The sequence below is a fragment of the Barbus barbus genome (assembly GCF_936440315.1).
Source record: "Barbus barbus genome assembly, chromosome: 8".
NCBI lineage: Eukaryota > Metazoa > Chordata > Actinopteri > Cypriniformes > Cyprinidae > Barbus > Barbus barbus.
This window is the reverse complement of record NC_136736.1, coordinates 22117478-22139684: the sequence shown is the minus strand read 5'-3', so window position 1 is coordinate 22139684 and position 22207 is coordinate 22117478. Positions and strand designations below refer to the sequence as shown.

Below are 22207 nucleotides of genomic sequence, written 5' to 3'. Positions count from 1 at the left end.
AGATGTCATTTGCCCTGGGGGCTTCAGTCACTCTCATATGGAGAGCGTAATCAGATCAGTTCTTGTTGGAGATCTCCCTCTCCAAAAGCCACTTAAATGAATATTGGCACAAATGGCCCAATTTCAGCTGTTAGCAGCTTGTAAAATGCTGCTCCATGCCTGAAAGATAGATGTGCTATGATAAAAGTCTGTGTTGTAGTGTAGGGCATGTAAGATCACAGTCACATCAGATGTTTTAAGCATGAGTTTATGCGCTTATGCCTATTATTTAGGCTTACTGAGCATATCATCACTGGATTATCAGGTTTTAAACATGTGGCAGACATCTAAGCACCGTCTGTTTTGGTAAATTTACGATTATGATTCACAGATTCAGCTGCTCCTAAAAATAACAGCATAAATGAATTATGGCCCTTTCTGAAGCCTGCCGGATCTCCTGCCTGATTTCTGCCCCCTCGGTTTTTACTACATAGACTAATTATTATAATTATTACAGCTATGTTTTGTAGCGTTTGCACCTAAATGTTAAAAATAAATCAAGAATACATCAATCAAATGAATGAAGTTTGAAAATGTGCTGCGACAATAGACGTATTGTAATGAATGCCTGTCCCAACTTCCCTTATGAATCATCCAGGCTACACTAAATGAAACGTGAACCTTTTGGGCTTGCTGTAACTAATGATATGAAATCTAAATATATACAGGCTATGTTTAATATGCATTTTTGTGCAAGTTCCATCTCTTAAAGGAAGCAACGAATTCATCTCTCACTCAAATAAACAAGGTTATCTGGCATTCCCTGAAATGCTGTAAGAAGATAATATAATAATATTGCCTGTGGGGCAGAGTCTCTGTATCAAACAACTAGCAAAGACAAACAGCAACGCTATTGCTATTATTAGTTTTTTTCATGGTTATTTTTCAGACAGAGCAATGAAATACAAAACGGCCTCTGTAAAAATAATCAATTTCTGTTCAATTGTGTAGGCTATCTAATGAATGCTCACTCTCTATTATTTGATCACAATATAAAAGACATCTCTAAAAAAGCCGACAGAGCTGATGTGTGAAAGTGTCATTCACTTAATTCCCTTTAATCTGCCAAATTCACCTAGTTCTGCCAGTGGCGCGCCTTCATCTACACATCACAACGTTTATGAACAACATTTATATATATCACTCACCTTACACGAAGAGTAACATTTTCATGAACTATCCATCGCCTTGCGCCGACAGAAGACTCACTGGGACGGTAAATAAATAACGTGAATGCTGGTTAGTCCGATGGGAGTTTCACAGAGACGCACTTCGGTTTAATCTGCTTTCAGCACTTGATAAATCCGACTCTCTCTCTCTGTCTCCCGCCCTCTCTCTCTCCTCCTCCTCTTCTTAAGGTTGAGATTCCAGGAGCTTTATTGCCCTGTTAAAACCTTTACATTGCCAAAGCGTCAATATCCACCAGATACACGCACATCCCCCGTGTGAAGGTTTATATTATAAGAATTGTGTTAGTGCAAAGGGCGCGCGCTCTTCCTCTCTCAAATGTCAAAACTGTCTAGCCTACTTATACAGGCTGGCGTTTTACGTCAAAATATCAATGCACATAATAAAACAAGTTTATAATAATCGTATAGGCTACAATTAAATATATTTAATACATATATTTAATTGTAAAAAAAAAATCATTTCCAATTTCTGTTCAGTTATGTAGGTTATCTAATGAATGCTCACTCTCTATTATTTGATATTTGATATAATGCTCACTCTAAATATATTTAATTGTTTTAAATAATGCATTATTATTATTATTAGACGTTAAAGAGACATTCACAACATTAGGAATGATGTTGCTGACATACACAGGCAAATCTTGCATATTAGCCTATATGATACATTATTTTACTCCTTGAGTAACACATGCATTTGATATTTTTTTCTCACATTTTAAAAAAGCTGACAAATAGATATCCAACTTATTTTTGCTAGGCTATGGTTTCATACATTGAATAATAATCGCAAAACCAAAAAAGCTTAAAGCATAAAGCTTGCAGAAGTGAAATATACAATGAGAAATAATGCCTATAGGCATAATAAAAAAGTCTATAATGGAAAAATGTTACCAATTTAATCTGTGAAGAATGTATTTATTAAATGAACAAAAATGTTATTTAGCCAAATCAAACCATTAAAACTTTTTCATTTATTCAATGTAAAAAAACAATAATAATTAAAAAAATAGACATTCATTGCTCTAAACTATTTTATTTAAGACATCGCACATTTTTAAGGCAAATATTCTTGACTATACATGTGCTGCGTCTGATTTCATTTTTTTATGCCAAAAACTAAACTCCCCCTGAGATTAATACAATTGTAGTGAATTGTTTTGTAATGCATTTGTATAACATACAGCCCACCAGATGGCGCTGCGCTGTTTTAAGCCCAGATCGAGATGAAGAGAAGTAGAAATGAAATCGTGTGAGAGCAGAGAGCTGTCATGAACAGCTGGGGTGTTTAAAGGGACTGGACTGCGTGCCCACGAACACACTACACTGAGGTATTTATAATCAATACACATGACAGAGAACGGATGTGTTATGCGCACAGGAACAGCTTCATCTTGTTATTATGGGCTCAGAGAAGAACTTTGACAACGAGACTAGAAGAAGTGAACATTTAATATGGTCACTCTAGCAGCTAATGAGCTAACTGTAAATAAACCTATCTGAGTACACTAAACAGCATTGTTGAGACGATAAAAAAATCATACCGCGGGCAGTTTACACTCATGCGATAAGTTTTTAATATAGGTATTTCGCCTATATGTAGCCCGGCTTTTATATTATTGTTTTATCAGCAGATTCTGGGAGTGGGCCTGCATTAAAAACTCATGCAACTAGACGCTTGTAAATTACACTTTTTAGGCTTGCTGCATTGTGCTTTAATAATGAATTGCGATGCATACGGCTGATTTCATTTACAAATAAGGATTTGTGGCAAATTTCTTTAGAATTGACAATGATGTAAGTAAACACACTGTTTGATTATATCTGTAGGTTTGATTGTCAGTGATCGCAGTGATGAAATCCTAGTCGGTGATTTGTCTGTAATTTACAGGACTCAAATCGTTATGTTAATTAAATTACAATGGCTGCACGAAGAAGCTGTTGGACCTTTGCCACTCTAACTGTGTTAATCACAGCATGTTTTGTTGTGTAATCATGATTGTGAAGGGGAAGTATAATTGCACACAGTTTGCTCTGCAGGTAGAGCCTCTGGGAGGCAGCAGGGAGAGGTCAGGATGGCAGGCGTTGGGGCAAGTGTCCCGGCTAACCCTGCCTGTAAGATCATGACCTTCAGACCTACCATGGAGGAGTTTAAGGACTTCAACCAGTACCTGGTTTATATGGAGTCTCAGGGAGCTCATCGTGCTGGACTGGCCAAGGTTGGTATGTTTGTATGTTTATGCATGGGATTGATAGTAAAATCTATATTGTACATGTAATAATAACAGTACAAAATCTAAAATCTAAATGCACAATATAGATCCATTGTATGTTTGTTTATGTTTGTTTGGACAGCACAAAAGAGTGATGGGCTTTTTATTTTTAATTATTATTATTTATTTATATTCACAAGATCACAACTCTAATATAAAATATAATAATAATTGTAATAATGCTAAGATAGTAATAGAATAATATTGTGTAATCCTGTAACTTTAATACTTTAATAACTTTAATAGAAATAAAGGTAATATATATATAATATACTATGATATTTTTTATTTAATTTGTAGTTCTTTTTTTATATATATATTGTATATGTACACACTCTTAATTATTTCCACAGGTTATTCCACCCAAGGGTTGGAAGCCACGTCGCAATTACGATGATATTGATGATTTCATCATTCAAGCACCTATTCAGCAGATGGTGGCTGGCCAATCAGGACTCTTCACCCAGTACAACATCCAGAAGAAACCACTCACTGTGCGAGAATTCCGTAGACTGGCCAACAGTGACATGTAAGTTACAACTGTTATTCTACTCTAACTACATATAAACACTGTATGTGCGTGCAGTAATACTCTGTGGATTGCATTCACATTCTTTCCATTTCTTTATACAGTATTCAGCCATAACCTACAGTCTAGGTTATTATTTCATATTTCCAAAAAAGCAAAGCAATGCATAAACGACAGCAGACTTGTTTACTAAATAATACAAAATAAAAAAACACTCCATATATTAAACAATATTTAAACAAAAATAATTTTGGAAAGTATTATTGGAATATTTTCCAATAATACTTTCCAAAATTAATTTTGAAAGTATTATTGGAATATTTTTGTTTAAAATACAATTTAATATAATGCCATGCAGTTTAAAACACCTCTGGTTTGGTTCCTTTACATAGTTCTTTTATGCATTGTTATATGCTGGACTTCTATTGCACTCTGTAATAAGATTCCTTTAAATGATGAATTGACCTATATTCGTTAAGGCAGTCTGGAGATGTGTGATTTACCTACTCAGGTACTGCACACCTCGCTACCTGAACTATGAAGACCTGGAGAGGAAGTACTGGAAGAATCTGACATTCGTCTCGCCCATCTATGGTGCTGATGTGAGCGGCACACTCTATGATGAGGTGAGGATGCAGGCGGAGCACAACTCTTGTCCTCTGAACGTCCAGCGTAACAACGGCAGCGGCTGGCTGCAGTTGACCGTTTACACAAATAATTACATAAACGACTTTAAGTAATGTTTATTTAATCAAGAAATATTTGAAAGCCTCATGCCATTGTATTGTTTTAATTTGTTATTTATTATTATTAGGTTAAAATTCAGTAGTGTGTGTAATAGCATATTATTTGCTGTTTATTTGATTTATTAATTTATTATTTTGCTGTGATCGAAAATAAGTATTGAGTATTATGCAGTTCCACTGCTTTGATATACAGTGCCCTCCAAAAGTATTGGAACAGTAAAGACAAAATTGCTCTGTTGGCTGTGGAGTCAAGACATTTACAAATATGATTAAAAGATGAATATGAGACAAAGCTACAGAATGTCACATTTTATTATTGGGTGATTCAACACATATATGTTTTACTAGCTAAGAAGTTCAGCACTTTTAGAGTTTCATCCCTCTATCTGATGTGAGCATAAGTACTGGAACAGTTGCCTCACAGGTCTTTCTAAGTGATCAGCTGTGTCCTGTTGCATTAATTCTTCAGATATTAAAAGCAGGGAATGTGTCGTATCAGTTATATCCATTACTTCTGCATTCTGAATCTTGCATTCGATGATGACATACACAAACCAGGATGAAGATGAGGGAGCTGACTTTGAGAGAAAAGCAAGCAATTTGGATGCTAAAAGAAAAGAGGAAGTCGTTTAGAGCTCTAGCAAAAACAAAGGGCATGGAGAAATCAAGAGTTTGGAAACCACCAGCGACATCAGCAACCAACAACGATCTGATTGGCTGAGAAAACAACAGTAGTTGATGACTGACAAATCATAAAAGCTGTGAAAATGAATCCTAAAAGACGTGTCTGTAAAATCACCAACAACTTCCAGAAAGCTGGGGTGATGCTCTGACAATCTACTGTCCTCAGGAGACTTTGACACAGAATTACAGATGCTACACAGCAAGATGCAAACCTCTGACCAGCACCAAAAATAGAAAGGCAAGATTAGTTTGCAAAAAAGCACAAAGGTGAGCCAGAAGAGTTTTGGAACTGTGTTTATGGACCGATGAGACAAAGATGAACCTTTATCTAAGTGATAGGAAAGCAAAAATGTGGAGAAAAAAAGGAAACTGCAATGACCCAAGCATACAGCCTCATCTGTAAAGCATGGTGGAGGTGGTGTCGTGGCATGAGCATGCATGGCTGTCTCTGGAACAGGCCCTCTCAACTTTACTGATGACTTAATGTATGATGACAGTAGCAGAATGAATTTGGAAGGGTACAAAACCATCTTGCCCACCAATATTCAAGAAAATGCCACCAGATTCATTGGGAAGTGCTTCATATTGCATCAGGGCAATGACCCAAAACACCCTGCCAGTTCAGTCAAGGAATTTATAAGGGCGAAGAAATGGAAAGTCATATATTGTCCAAGTCAATCTCCAGATTTAAATCTGATTGAACATGAATTTCACCAGCTGGAGAGGAGAGTAAAGGCAGAAACTCCCCAAAACAAGCAACAATTGGAATTGGCTGCATTAAAGGCTGGGAAAAGCATTTATGGGTCAGATTCACTGCTGTGATTGTGCGCAAGGGATCTGCAACTAAATAATAGCTTTTAATCTTTTATATCTGCCTTATGTTCAACTGTCCCAATACTTATGCTCATATCAATGAGTGGGATGAACTCTAAAAGTGCTGTTCTTTTTATTTGGTAAAACATGTTGAAACTGCTAATAATAAAATGTGACATTCTGTAGTTTTGTCTCATATTCATCTTTTAATCATATTTGCAAATGTCTTGACTCCACAGCCAACAGAGCAATTTTGTCTTTACTGTTCCAATACTTTTGGAGGGCACTCTATATCATGAATGATTATGTTAATAAATTACCAGTGTCTTTACATGGTCTTTTAATATAATTATGAAAATAAACCTAAAAAAATAAAAAACACAAAAAGTATTCATGAATCATTTGTGAAATAATGAGGGGAAAAATATAAGAATCAAAAACGTCTTGGTAGTGCCATGGTACTTTTATTGTGCTGTGAACTAGTAAGCTGGTGATAGTTGAGATAATGTTTGCCGCTCTTATCTCAGGACATTGAAGAGTGGAACATCGGGCACCTGAACTCAGTCTTGGATGTGATTGAGGAGGATTGTGGAGTGTCCATTCAGGGTGTAAACACACCCTATCTGTACTTTGGAATGTGGAAAACCAGCTTCTCCTGGCACACGGAGGACATGGACCTCTACAGTATCAACTACCTGCACTTTGGGGAGCCCAAATCCTGGTAGGACTCACTGTGGTTTTCTGTGTTTCTGGAGTATGCATAGATCTATTTGAACTTCTTTCTTCATCTACCTCAGAGGACCTGGAATTCTGCCATTTTTAAAAAAAATAAAATAAATACGAATTTCACAGGTATGCCATCCCTCCAGAACATGGGAAGAGATTGGAGCGTCTTGCTATAGGTAAAAGTTTTAAAGTAAAACTATATTTACATACTCTTATATGAAATACATGAAATCATCATACTTGCTTGTATACAGTATATCTAGGTTGACCATACAGTAAAATGTTCAGGTTTTGGCTTTGTTTTCCTATTGTTTTCATACTTCCTGAAAATAAACAACTCAAAATTAGTTTGACCAAAAGCTTGCAGGCATTGTACATGATCAACCAGTCATGCTGTGTAAGAAGGTGGGGTCTACAGAAAACAGTCAAATCAATGCAAATACGCACGCATATAATGTATGAGAACAGTGGAGAGCATATCAATAGCAAAACAAGGTCATAAACCTAGACATTTAGACATCCTGGACTGAACAAAAAAGGTGTATGAATGTATCTAGCTAACCTAGATATAATTATTTCCTTTGTGTTGTACTGGGTGTGCTAAATGTGTCTTTGTCTTTAGGTTTCTTTCCTAACAGCTTTAAAAGCTGTGAGGCGTTCCTGAGACACAAGATGACACTGATATCCCCCTCTGTACTAAAGAAATACAGCATACCATTTGATAAGGCAATCCACGTCTTTTAGAATCAATTTTCTAAACTATTTTAGTTTTAAGAATAATGTTGTGGTGTCTCAGTTCTCCTCGTATGTATTCACAATACACTGATATATTATTACAGATAACACAGGAAGCGGGGGAGTTTATGATCACGTTTCCCTATGGCTACCACGCTGGCTTCAACCACGGCTTCAACTGTGCTGAATCCACCAATTTCGCCAGTATCCGGTGGATCGATTATGGAAAAGTTGCTACGCAGGTACTAAGAAACATTTAATAACAGCTGTTGCTGATGTAAATCTGGCACCTTCATGTTACCTTCATCTGCAGCTGGTGAATATTTGATGCTTTCTTTTTTGTGAAAAACCTGTCCTCTTGCAGTGTACGTGCAGTAAGGACATGGTGAAGATCTCCATGGATCCATTTGTTAGACGATTCCAGCCAGATCGCTATCAGGCTTGGACACAAGGCAAAGACTCATGTCCATTGGATCACACCTTGGCCACACCTAGCACCACACCGGAGCTGCAGAGCTGGCTTCAGAGGCGTCGCAGGAAAACACCCTCCACCTCAAGGTATTAGCAGGGTTTCAACAAGGTGTATCTTCTATAGTCAGCTTCATTTTTCAGGTCAACTGCTTTCAGAACAATAGTTTGAACTGAAGAGACATTTGCAGAGCAACTCGGGTTATAAGTCTGCTTTAGACCCTTTCACTCCACCCTCTGCTTTAGTATAGTTATTGTTATCTAAAATTGTATAAATCATTTTTGTTAATTGAAAGAATGTTGAAATAAAATAAAAATTGATGGAAAATTTGAACTTTGATTTGAATGAAAATGAAAATTTAAATGTTGCCAGTATTCAAGTCTGAGTATTTTAGCACACTATTAAAAATACTTTACAAAAAATGATCAGACCTTAACATTATAGGTAGAAACATATAGAGCCATGTGATGCCAAATAGATATTATTTGGAACAAAAATGCTGTTTACTAGCAGGCTCAGTTCACAATCTTGAATGGTGGATGATTCATCTTTTTTTGTATCAACAGTCTCCATTATCCACGTGCATGCTCCAAACGACTGAAGACTGTGGACTCTGCACCAGTGAAGGGGGGTGGTCGCAGGAGTAGAGGGGCAGATTTAACTTTGAAAAACGAGGATAATGAAGACTCGGTGAAACACCAGAATGAATCACAGTACTCAGGTGAATTAAAAGACTGGTATTGGTATTATTTGTGTAAGCTCACAATACATTCTTCAGTCACAATACGGGTCCTCCCTTAAAGAGTCATGAAACCCCAGACTACTTTTTCCGAGATATTAGCAGAGGTGTTTGTGTTGCACATTATAGAAGACAATGTTAGCATCCGTTAATATTAATTGTTGGAGGAAACTAGTTAATTTTTAGCTTTTTTGCGCTATTTTCGTCTTCCGGGTTTAAAATCTACATCGTGTTGACGTCACAGTTTGTGACGTGGCAAAGGACTATATTACACCGATGACGTGTCGTGTCTATTAAATCATTCATGAGACTGCGTGTTCTTATCCTATGAGAAGACGCTTCACTTAATTATTCACAACAGCATGTGTTGATTTGCTATGACAGGCGCTTTCAGATTGTCAGATTGTGCCGTACATTACTGAGAGAAACGTTCATGGATCGATGGAGAATGTTTGGTTTTGCTTTGTAAGAGTTCGGCACAAATGTGATTCATTCATTTAATGAATGTAACAATTTTTTTACAGCTCCTTGACGCAACCCATAAAAAGGCTTATAAATGCAACAAAAAAAGCCTCAAGTTATTAGAGGTGCAACAGTGCGTTCATATATATATGTTTTCGATGCAGAGTGCAAATGGCTGTGCATTTATTTTTAACTCGATGGGAGCGAAATGAAACTGTCTGAACCCAAAGCTGTGCGTGTTGTCTCTCTCCCCTCTTCCCCCTCCGCTCCGCAGCGCACCATGCCCACTTTTATTGGGGGCCCACTATAACAGGGGGTTTCATGACCCTTTAATACATTTCCCACGCTACTGCTGAGCCATTTACAGTTGTTCTCAGATTCAGAAATAAATGTAAATGCATTTTCATATTTATTTTGTGCTATTAATTTTCAAATAGGCTATAATCTGATGTGATCTGATAACACATTCACATTAACGACAGACATCGTTTGTGAATCAGTATAAGACTGCGTTTTGTTTTAAGTAAGTCCTAATTCATCACAACATGGCGTTTTTGTCAAATCCAAATGAAAACTTGTGATCTATGGTTTAGTATGGTATCATTTTTTAGAAAAAAATTATCTGAATAAATTAAAAAGAAATGCACACTACCGTTGGGATCAGTATTAATTTTTAAGGAAATTAATTATTTATTTAGCAGTGACTAAATAGATTAATAAATAGATTAAATGTAGAAAATAATAGAACAATTTTGAATAAATAGATTAAATTTATCGGTTACATTTTACAATAAAGTTCATTAGTTAACATGAACTAAAAATTAACAATAATTCTATAGCATTTATTAATCTTAGGTAATGTTAATTTAATCATTTACTAATGCATTATTAAAATAACTTTTGTTTTGTTAACAATAGTTAATGCACTGTAAACTAACATGAACAAACAAAGAACGACTGTATTTTTATTAACTAACATTAATAAAGAGTGTAATAAATGTAGTGTTCATTGTTTGTTCATGTTAATTCAATTTTATATTCAGCAAAGAATCCTGAAAAATGCATCCACAAAATATGAATCTACTGATTCCACTAAAATATTAAGTAGCAGCACAATTGTTTTCAACATTGACAATAATAAGAAATGTTTTGGCATATTAGATGATTTAAGGCTGTAAAAAATTCAGCTTTGCATTACTGGAATGAATAACATTGACAAATATGTTAAATAGGGAAACTGTTATTTTAAATTGTAATAATATTTCACAATATTACTGTTTTTACTGTATTTTTTTATTTATGTATCCTTGGTAAGCATAAGCATTAAAAATCCCCAAACTTTGGAACAGTAGTGTATGCTATAACTACATGTTTGTTTATGTTTCTGTTTTATTGATTTGTCTTTTTTAGGGCTCACTGGTCCATGTCGACAAATGTGCGTTGTTAAAGTAACCAGAGTGGAGAATGACTTGCTGGCCCACTCCACCAGACAAGTCATAGATGATTCGTCTGAGCAACTCTCAACCCCTCCACTCACACCCACATCCAGGCAGAGTGACCCCGATCCAGGTCACACAAGCTCCCAGAGATCTTTCATTTTCGATGAAGGTCGAGTATCCACAAACTCAAACTCCACTGCACAGCCTGGACCTGAATCAACCTCAGACAGCAGCGTCACTGTGGATGTGACTCTGGACTCAGAAAGAACTGCTGAAATTCCTAATCAAGCATTAAACTGTGAACCTGTCTCAGTAACAAGTGCTCCTTCTATTCCTTTGACATATTCACCGAGACTTAATTCCACTGGTGCTGCGGTTTTATTTTCAGAAACTGATTCCCAGCAAGCTAAAATTGAAGCAGAAGAGACGGTCACTGATATCTTGACTGAGAGCAGCATCGATTGCGGCACATCAGCACTTTACAAAGAGCAAAGCTTGATCCGTCTAGACTCTGCTCTTCAGGGTTCAGAAACCTCAGAAAACAGAACAAACTCTGAAATCCAGAATACTTCGTTTTGTGAAATGCCTCTTCTAATGCCCGAGCTCATAGAAGAGAGAGTCAATCCTCAATATCTCGCACCTGAAATGCCCTCACTGACTCTCGCTGTCCGACCCGACACTACAAATCACAGACCTCACAGTCCGAACAATAATGCACCTGTTCTCCATCTGGAAAACTCACACTCACCTCCTGTTATAACAGACAATGTGGGGACTTGTTCTGAAAGACCTTGTCATGATTGGCCATTTGCTGTACTCCAAGAAGGTGTGAGCCAATCACAAAACTCAATGTCAGACACCTTTATAGCAAAACCAGCGTCTCCTACCTTGGTTCCACAATGGGGGCCACCACAGGAGTCCAAACAGGAAGGACATGAACACATCCCATCCGCAGACCAGAACACTCAAAATGAGTCCATTTCACAGTTTAAAATCACTACTCAGAGTATTTTACAATGTACTACCGTAGCAGATGTGGATTTAATGGACACCTGTGACTCTGAAATGGCCAGTAACTCAGTGGAAAGAGGAGACAAACCAACTTCTCTAAGTCTCGAAGAGCAGTCAAGCTCTCTCACATCCTCCCAGGGCCCCTACGTGGAGTCCAAACCCTTCACCATTTGGAAAAACCTCAGCTCCCAGAATCCTGCAGTGCTCATTGAGAGCTTGCAACCTGAGCTGGTAGTTGGTCTTACCACAGGTGTGAGCAGTCTTACAGATTATGCCCATGACTCGCTGCCCTACACCATGTGGTCCGAGTCAGGGTGCCAACAGGAAAAGTTCCCTGATTCTCCAAACTCTTCACCATGCACTCAGACCTGGACCAACATGGAGCCCATTCCCATGCAGTGCTCTGGGGCAGACATGGCTCCAAACGCACCTCCTGATCTGAAGCAGCAGAACGTGGAGTTTGAACCTGCTGAAGCTTGTGTGCTCAGTGAGCAGGCAGGCTCTCAGGAACCACAGGAGGAAGAGTTTAAAGGTCAGGAGTATTACGAAGGTGCAAAGTCAGCGCATGATGGGTCTTTGAGCGACTCTGATTCATGTGAATCAGGAGATAAAGGTGCTGACAGCAGCAGTGAATCCAGTGAGGAGAACACCATGAGTGACCCTGAGTATGTGGAAACGGGTCTGGAGCCAGGGGAAGTCTGTACAGTGAGTTCTGGTGCCATACCATGACAAGAAATACGTCTTTTCTACTACATAGTTCTGAGATTCTGACCTAACAATCAGTGACCGTGGTGACAAAGACATTTTGCTGATTGCTTGGTTTCAACTTTAATCATAACCTGCTCACAGTAAAATCTCAATTGTCAAAAATTTCACCTGTTTATTTAATAACAGATGTGCTCTGATTTTATTTTGTTTTGCCATGTCATTTTCTCTTTTAGATTAACTAAACTTAACTAAACCTAAACTAAATTTTGCGTACAAATGAGAAACACAGACACTGGTGGGGTTTTTAATTTATTTATTTTAATGAATTATTATATATATTTTTTATTTTTATATTTAGAGATTTTAGATATTTTGTATGTATATTTTACTTGTTTTTTATATATATATATATATATAATGTCTTTACTGTGACTTTAATGCATCCTTGCTGAATAAAAATGTTAATTAAAAGTATTAAAGTCTTACTGATCACAAACTTTTATATTAATTTACACCTGCTGTGAATCCAGTGAAAATTTCTGTACACTTAAATCAGAATACTCACTTACTTAGTTGCTTTCACACCTTAACACTTTGTAAACAGTGTCAAAGCATTAATAAATGTGCACATACTATACACACACATGCACAATAAAGGTAGCACAGTGTTTTATATTTTTGGAAAGTGTCTCTCTCTCACTGGCCTCCTCTTTGCCTCTTTCTCTTTTTTTGTTCTCACAGTACCACATGCAAACTGTTAAGAAGACAGCCAAGAGTTGGCGTCACCCCCTCAGAAAACCCACTGCAAGAGCAGTGCCAAGTGCTGTGAAACAGCAGGCTGCCAGCGATGATGGTGAATGTTTAACCACTTTCATTTTTATTATGAGCAATAAACAACAGGAATTTGAACAATTGTTGTATTAGTACTTTTATTAATGACATATTATAATGTTTTATTACATTACAAATCACTCCTGAATATTTATCTTTACCACATGCTGTCATTAGACCAAATTGCACTAATTATTCATCTATGTATACATGCAGACTGACATTTTTGTCTCGCATCATGCACACATGTATACTTTTAAGAAGCTGTGTGAAGTTATATATTTAATTATACTAAATTAACATGTTAAATTGACAGCCTTGGAGTAAAGATTTATTTGTATGTATGTCTCAGAGACTTTAGAGGACTGTGCAATTAAAGAAGAGGAGCCAGAAACTGAGGAATGGGCAAAGCCTTTAGTGCATCTGTGGCAACACAGAAAAGCAAATTTTCAATATGAACGAGAGTACAACATAACTGCTGCTAAAACCTCTCCACGCTGTGCTGTCTGCACTCTTTTCATGCCATACTATCAGGTAACTTTTATATAGAGATACTATGTACTGATTTGTGTATTTGTGCTTTGTATTGCACAGATATTTCAAACTCTTGTTTTTGCTCTCACAGCCTGATAATTTAGAGGAGAGAAGGCATGATGTCTTGATGAGTGCTGCGACAGAGTCTCAGGGGTCGTGTTCACAGGAGGCGGGATATAGATCACGACCTCTGATCCCTGAAATTTGCTTTGCGTACCAGGAGGGCCCATGTCCCTTGAACACACTGCTGGAGGAGGATGGATCCAGTCCTCTTGTGGCTTGTAATAGTTGCTGTGTTCAAGTTCATGCCAGTACGTCCCTGAGATCATTCAACAACAAGCTTAACACGTCAAAAATCCCCATATTTAATTAACCCAGTAATATTGTGAAATATCATTATAGTTTTAAATAACTTTTCTATTTGAATATATTTTTAAATTGAATTTGTTATTGTGATGGCAAAACTGAATTTTCAGCAGCCATTACTTCAGTTTTCAGTAACACATGATCCTTTAGAAATCATACTAATATGATTTGGTGCTCAAGAGAATTTTTTTTTATTATTATAAATGTTGAAAATAGTTGTGCTGCTTAATCGTTTTGTGGTGATTTTTTTTTTTAGGATTCTTTGATGAATAGAAAGTTTGAAAGAACAGCATTTATTTAAAATATAAATATTCTATAACTATGTAAAAGTCTTAACGTTTGATCAATTTAATGTACAGGTGCATCTCAGAAAATTTGAATATGGTGAAAAAGTTCATTTTTTCTTGTAACATATTTCAAAAAGTCAAACTTTCATATATTTTAGATTCATTACATGTAAAATAAAATACTTCAAAAGTTTTTTTGTTTTAATTTTGATGATTAGAGCTTACAGCTCATTAAAGTCAAAAATCAGTATCTCAAAATATTAGAATATTTACATTTGAGTTTCAATAAATGACTATCCCTACAGTATAAATTCTGGGTATCTCTTTTTCTTTGAAACCACAATAATGGGGAAGACTGCTGACTTGGCAATGATCCAGAAGACGAACATTGACGCCCTCCACAAAGAGGGTAAGTCACAGAGGGTCATTACTGAAAGGGGTGGCTGTTCAAGGAGTGCTGTATCAAAGCATATTAAATGCAAAGTTGACTGAAAAGGTGCACAAGGAACAGGGATGACCGCAAGCTTGAGAATACTGTCAAGCAAAGCTGATTCAAACACTTGGGAGAGCTTAACAAGGAGTGGACTGAAGCTGGAGTCAGTGCATCAAGAGTCACCACGCTCAGACATCTTCAGGAAAAGGGCTACCAAGCCACTTCTGAAACAGAAACAAAGTCAGAAGCACCTTACCTGGGCTAACGAGAAAAATAACTGGACTGTTGCTCAGTGGTCCGAAGTCCTCTTTTCAGATAAAAGTAAATTTTGCTTTTCATTCGGAAATCAAGGTCTGGAGTCTGGAGGAAGACTGGAGAGGCACAGAATCCAAGCTGCTTGAAGTCCAGTGTGAAGTTTCCAAAGTCAGTGATGATTTGGGGTGCCGTGACGTCTGCTGGTGTTGGTCCATTTTGTTTTATCAAGTCCAAAGTTAATGCAGCCGTCTACCTGGAGATTTTGGAGCACTTTATGCTTCCATCTGCTGACAAGCTTTATGGAGATGCTGATTTCCTTTTCCAGCAGGACTTTAGCACCTGCCCACACTGCCAAAACCACTTCCAAGTGCTTTGCTGACCATGATATTACTGTGCTTGATTGGCCAACCAACATGCCTGACCTGAACCCCATATGGAATCTATGGGAAATTTTCAAGAGAAAGATGAGAAACAGTCGATCCAACAATCCAGATGAGCTGAAGGCTCAATAGTGCCTCAGCAGTGCCACAGGCTGATCGCTTCCATGCCATTCCTCACTGATGCTGGAGTTTGTGCTAAAGGAGTATTGAGTGTATAAATTAACATACTTTAAAGAGCTTGAACTTTTCGGTTTTGCAAATTCTTTTTTTAATTGATCTTAGGAAATATTCTAATATTTTGAGATGCTGATTTTTGACTTTCATGAGCTGTAAGCTCTATTCATCAAAAATAAAACAAAAAAACCTTTGAAGTGTTTTACTTTACATGTAATGAATCTAAAATATATGAAAGTTTGATTTTTTAAAAATAAGTTACAAGAAAAAATGTACTTTTTCATCATATTGTAATTTTCTGAGATTCACCTGTATTCTTGATGAATAAAGGTAATAATTTATTTAAAAAAAAAAAAACTTACTGACTCGAAACATTTAAATACTAGTGTATATAATGTATTAAATACATGTTAAATATATTTACTTATAGAGTATTATATGAAGTATTATTATTTATTTTTTTACATTTGTCTTTGATGATTATTAATTGCCATTGTACTAAAGCAGATCACTATATGAGTTCTCTTTTCCCACTCAATTTTAGACTGATGTTAGATGTATAACATGGAAGGAAAACATTTTTAATAAATTTTGTGTCATGCGTTTCCCATTAAATATTGTCCCAAAATGGTTTGAAAATTGGGCTTTTAATAGAATAAAATGATTGCAAATAATTTCATGATTTCACACCTTTTATAAAGCATTCTTTGGTATGTGTTCAAGAAGTGTTGTACACATTTAATAATTACCATCTTAAGTAATCACACATACACAAAAGCATAGCTTGGCATAGTACAGAATGTAAAAGTTTGTTTTGATTGGTCCACAGGTTGCTACGGTGTTGCTGCTCAAGATGTCAGCCCAGTGTGGACATGTGACAGATGTGTGAGCGGAGACCTGGCAGCTGTATGTAATAATTCAGTCATTCCAGATCACCGCCATTTATGGTCTACTTACAATTTTAGTTTTTTTTTATTTTTTTTTTATTTTTTTATAAATATGACTGTTTGTGTGTCTGTTCTATACCAGGGATGCTGTTTGTGTAACCTGAGGGGAGGTGCATTAAAAAGAACCTCAGATGACCGGTAATCTCCATTATTCAGACACATTAATACTACAGCTTTCCTGTAGCTCAAATAGTAGAGCATGGCGCTAGCAACGCTAAGGTCATGGGTTCGATTCCCAGGGAAAGCAAGAGCTGATAAAATGTAAAAACTGTAACTTGTAAATGTAAATGTTTGGTGGTGGTGATGGTGCAGTGGATAAGACACATGCCTTTGGTGTGAGAGACCCGGGTTCGAATCCACTGTGAGACACCAATGCGTCCCTGAGCAAGACACTTAACCCCTAGTTGCTCCAGGCGTGCGACCTCTGACATATATAACAATTGTAAGTCGCTTTGGATAAAAGCGTCAGCTAAATTAATTAATAAATGTAATGTAAATGTAATATAGTATTGAGTTCAGTCAGGCTAGTGTTCTTAGATGTTAGAGAATGCATCAATTGTCTCATGCATTATATATACTATAGATGGGTCCATGTGATGTGTGCTGTGGGTCTCCCTGAAGTGAAGTTCATTGATGTGGTGAAGAGAGCTCCTATTGACATCAGTGCCATTCCTCTACAGAGACATAAACTGGTGAGTTATAAGCACACATTTATTATATAGACCGTAGAAATGGCAAAATAAGTGCAAAAATCTTAAAGGGGTCATCGGATGCTCATTTTCTTTAGGGTCTTAATTAAAAGTCTATAATACTTTGGTTAAAATTTCTCAATGGTACTGTAAAAAACACCTTTTTTTGCCTGTAAAAATCAGCTCTGTTTTCAGTAAGCCATTCTAGTCCATGCTGCTTTAAATGCTAATGAGCTCTGCTGACCCCGCCCCTCTCTTCCGTGGAGTGACGAGCAGACTGTAAACTTCAGCAACTAGCACATTATTAGGAAAGGCAATTTGTAAAGATTCATAAAAAACCCTTATTTACTCACTTCTTCTGTAGATGAAGCTGTATCACGCGAACATAGACGCATTTAGGCAGATTGGGGATCGTCGCATTCCCTTCAAAATGAAAGTAATGTTAATCCTCTGCGTGTTCAGCGGCTCAGATGTTGGGAGTAAATGACGACTGCTGTGTTCATTATTACATCCAACAACAAAACAACTCAATCGCTTAATCTGAGACATTCTCGTCTTCCCCTGCACCGGAGTCGACAAAATGGCGGACAGCTCTAAGCTCACTCAGGGCGGGTCTAAGGTAAGATGGTCTTGTCAATCAACTATTGTGGGAGCGGCCTGTGCAGAACCACGTCATTCTGACAGTGCTCTCAGAACAGCCTGATTTGAGAGAGGGGATTTTAAAATAGGGATTTAAAAAAAACACTGGGTGGATTTTTATCAATATAGGATGGATGTGTACACACTTGCAACACACATTTATGTTCAAACAACTTGTAAAGTGAATTTTGCATCTGATGACCCCTTTAACAGCCCATTAAAGCTGAGCAATTTAATGTCTTTTGACGCACCAGTGAAGTACTAAAACTAAAATGAACGCTGCCTACACTGCTGTTTCCATGTTTAGTCAAAGTATTGACACTCTTATTATTCTCTCTCTTTCTCTCTCTCTCTGTAGAAGTGTATATATTGTCGTAACAGGATAAAGAAGCTGTCCACAGCGTGTATTCAGTGCTCATGTGGTCGTTGCCCAACCTCTTTCCATGTCACTTGTGCACACGCAGCTGGAGTGCCCATGGAGCCTGATGATTGGCCGTATGTGGTTTTCATCACCTGTCACAGGCACCAGTCACGGAGCTCCAGTGCTGTGAGTATATTTTAATAGGTTGTGTTTAACCATCACACTAAAAACAAGAACACCATACCATATACATTGAATAGAGTTTTTTTTTTTTTGAAAGATTTATTTTTGGCATTTTTGCTTTTATTATGATAGGACAGATCAGAACTGACAAGAGAGTGGGAGAGAGATAGGGGGAGGGATCGGGAAATGTCCTCGAGTCGGGATTCGAACTCGGGATGCCTATAGCACAACGGCGCTGTATGTTGGCGCGCTGCCCACAAGGCTATCAGCGCCGACTGAATAGAATTTTTTAACATCCTTAACATACGCTACATTCATGGGATTCTACAGGGTCCTGACTAGGGCTGCACGATAAATCGAAATGAAAGCGAAATTGCGATTAGACAGAAGCTGCGATTTTCATGCGTATCTTCTGTGGTCAGTTGTAAATATCCATCTGAAGGCCAGAGGGCGATCTCGCACGGAAAGTCCAAATGCGCCCTGCAGAATAAACCCAGGAAATAAACAGAAGATTTAAATGCTTTCATTGATTCAACGTGACTAATAAACACACTACTATGGCAAGATATGTTTTATCTAATTTCTTCTTATTATAATTTCAATTATAATAAAGTATATCTATAATGCAATGCTAATCGACATAGCCTTTATCACTGCTTAGAATACTATGACATATGTTGTGTGCCTTATTCTGTGTAAGAAGCCACAGAATCATCTCACAGAAGGATTGATTTCAAACACTCGACTGACGTTATGAAGTGACTTTGGTGTAAAATGTGAATTCGTTATTAAATGTGGTATTTTTACGTGCTTTTAGATGGAGTAGCATTGACTACACAAAGCCATAGTTCACTGAGAAGCTTTCATAACGATTTCATAATGGTACAATTAAATCGTCTGCAAATTTATTTTTGTCATAGCTTGTTAAGAGAACTACGGCTCTGTGTAGTAAATGCTGCTCCACCTGAAAGCAGGTGATGGAGATTTACTACTAATCACAGAACCGGCTTTACTGACAATATGTGCATGACAATCGCATTCGATTAATCGTGCAGCCCTAGTCCTGACTTTGATATACATTTCTGTTTTATGGTGGTCTTGTCATGCATCAAACTGACTTACATTATAGTTAGCCATATCATTTTAAAGACAATACAAAAAGAAAAAAATTATGTCAAACTAATTATACTACTTTTCAAATGTTTGAGGTCAGTAAGACTCACCAAGGCGGCATTTATTTATCAGAAATATGATTAAAAAAAATATTAATACTTTGAAATATTATTGCAATTTAAAGTAAATGTTTTCTGTTTTTTTCTTTTTAATGAAATATATTCCTGTGATGACAAAGCTGAATTTTCATCACTTCGGTCTTCGGTGTCACAAGATGCTTCTGAATTCTTTCTATTATGCTGATTTGGTTTACTTTCTTAAAAAAAAAATCTTTACTGACCCCCAAATTTTTGAATGTGCAAGCACAACTACTTTGACTTTCAAATTTTTTTTTTAATTTTGAAGAGGCATATTCATCATATTGTCTATATGAATTGCCTTTAATTGTTTTTTTTTTTAATTAATAAAAAACAGACAGAGAAAATAACACATAATTGGCCCATCATCAAGAATTTTTTTTCTTCTCCCCCAGAAAGTGAAAGTTAGCAAAAGTGAATTAGAAGTGGGCCAGACGGTGATCTCCAAACACAAAAATCTTCGTTACTACAGCTCACGTGTTACCCAGGTCATGGCCCAAACATTCTATGAGGTTATGTTTGATGATGGCTCATTCAGCAATGATACATTCCCTGAAGACATTGTGGTGAGTGTTTCTAATGCTGCTAGCCATTAGTTGCTCTAATGAATATCTTGTGGCATGTTTTCAGCGAGCTAAAGCATGAAAACAAACTTAAGCACACAAAATACAGCATATGCTTACAAAGTTGACAGCCTCTTATTTTTCACAAAAAGTGCAGGCCTACATATTTTCTCATTCATTTTTACAGTCCATACAATATAAACATAATGTTTTTAGTTTGACATCCTGACATCAGAGTGAAATCTGTTCTCTTTTTGCCCTGCAGAGCAGAGATTGTGCCCAGCTTGGGCCTCCTGAAGTGGGGGAGGCTGTTCAGGTGAAGTGGCCTGATGGACTTTTTTATGGAGCCAAGTACCTTGGTTCTAATACTTCATATATGTATCAGGTATACACACTCATCATAGTCATATTCTCTCCAGTACTGCTGCTCTACTGCTACCACAACAACTGTTCATTGTTTATCTTGTGTTCTTGTTTGTAGGTGGAATTTGAAGATGGATCCCAAGTATTGGCAAAGAGAGAGGATATTTACACTCTAGATGAAGACCTGCCCAAAAAAGTCAAAGGTCGTTTGGTGAGTTCTCACTCACTGAACTTTCTTTAAAAGACTAGTTCACCCAAAAATTAAAACTCTGTCCTCATTTGCTCACTCTTATGTCATTCCAAACAATTCAGACTGTCTGTGGAACACAAAAGAAGAATTTTTATATTTCTCTTCATAATTTTTTAATTTTTTCTGGATTAAACGGCTGATTACAAATGTCAGTAGACCAGGAAGATTTTAAAACGAGAGGTTCATTCTTAAATTCATACAACGTTGATCAGTGGTCAAGGAATACTTGACCTTCTATGGTTTTCTTTTGAATGTATTGTATATGTGTGTAATTGTATGTGTGCTTTGCAGTCCACGGCATCCAGCATGCGTTTCCAGGATGCATTCTTCACCACACAAGGTGAAAGGAAACGGCGACGCACACCAAATTCTCGGTTTCAGACGGATTATATTGCCCATATTAGCCCTCGAACCTTCACCAGGAACTCAGAAACACACAGTAAAGCCAACTAATGGAGGAATGGAGAGCCCTTAAATGAGAGGGGCTGTTTTAAATGGGTTTGAAGATTGTACATCAGTGAAATCATGATTTTTAAAAGTCTAAAAGACAGAAATACTGTGGTCTCATATGTCAGGGACAAGAATGTTTTTCTAAATTAGAAGTTTTCCTGTTATATTTCAGAGGTTTTTCTAGCCTCAAATGGTATTCTGTAGCATTGTAATCATGTAATTTCCTCCCCAACACTGATTTCACCTGCATGCTTGTTTTGTATATGATTTGTCTTGTCATGCACCATTCCTAGTCACTGACACTATTAGCATTGAGCTTAAAATGGTATACATGCCAAATAAAAAATGCTACTGATGTCCAGCAAAGCACATGTCACATTTTACTTAAAATATTGATCATCTTTATTTATTTGGGCTTGTATTCTTTCTTTTCTATGTGGTGCTTACAGCTGTTGAAAAAAATTAAAGAGATGTTTGCTTTGTGATCTGTGCCTTGACCTCTTTTGATGATGCACTTTTTTTTTTATAGCTGATATTGATTTATGATAATTTATAGCTCACAATATCAATAGGACCTTTTTCTTTCTTTTTCTAGTTGGTTAAACAGGTGAGGGTTAAGACAGTTGTGGATGGTTAACCAGGACCGCAATGTATTTATTTAAATAATTTAGTTTGACTAATCACTGTCT

General features: G+C 36.9%; 2 protein-coding genes across 8 annotated transcripts in view; one reads left to right on the top strand and one right to left on the bottom strand.

The window, feature by feature from the left end:
* The window catches only part of LOC306873403 (FERM and PDZ domain-containing protein 1-like), a 37242-nt gene extending 35852 nt beyond the window's left edge, over nt 1–1390 (bottom strand). Inside the window, exon 1 of one of the 3 annotated variants that reach the window (XM_079422666.1) lies at nt 1188–1390. The gene's annotated coding sequence lies outside the window, so the exon portion shown is untranslated. The remainder of the gene's footprint in view (nt 1–1187) is intronic. The other 2 variants (XM_079422668.1, XM_079422667.1) reach the window with 2 other exon arrangements.
* A 1070-nt stretch (nt 1391–2460) lies between these two features.
* On the top strand, nt 2461–22002 carry LOC306874214 (lysine-specific demethylase 4C-like). 5 transcript variants are annotated; one of them, XM_079424083.1, is made up of 22 exons: nt 2461–2560; nt 3270–3448; nt 3856–4031; nt 4543–4657; nt 6802–6995; nt 7127–7176; nt 7623–7726; nt 7840–7977; nt 8100–8293; nt 8771–8925; nt 10816–12560; nt 13305–13416; nt 13747–13928; nt 14020–14239; nt 16653–16729; nt 16853–16908; nt 17354–17462; nt 18457–18645; nt 20288–20458; nt 20721–20840; nt 20937–21029; nt 21360–22002. In XM_079424083.1, the coding sequence occupies exons 2-22, from the start codon at nt 3305–3307 to the stop codon at nt 21519–21521; spliced, it is 4506 nt and encodes a 1501-aa protein (XP_079280209.1). In that variant the 5' UTR covers nt 2461–2560; nt 3270–3304; the 3' UTR covers nt 21522–22002. The 5 variants fall into 5 exon arrangements, with proteins under 5 accessions (XP_079280209.1, XP_079280211.1, XP_079280213.1 ...); XM_079424086.1 differs by having other exon boundaries at nt 2468–2560; nt 3856–4288; nt 4339–4657; XM_079424084.1 differs by having other exon boundaries at nt 2481–2560; nt 3258–3448.
* Nucleotides 22003–22207: the final 205 nt, after the last annotated feature.

Coding starts and splice junctions, on each gene's coding strand:
- LOC306874214 (XM_079424083.1), top strand. CDS start 3,305: ATGGCAGGCGTTGGGGCAAGTGTCCCGGCTAACCCTGCCTGTAAGATC. Junction 4,658..6,801: donor GCGGCACACTCTATGATGAG/GTGAGGATGCAG, acceptor CTCTTATCTCAG/GACATTGAAGAGTGGAACAT. Junction 6,996..7,126: donor TTTGGGGAGCCCAAATCCTG/GTAGGACTCACT, acceptor CGAATTTCACAG/GTATGCCATCCCTCCAGAAC.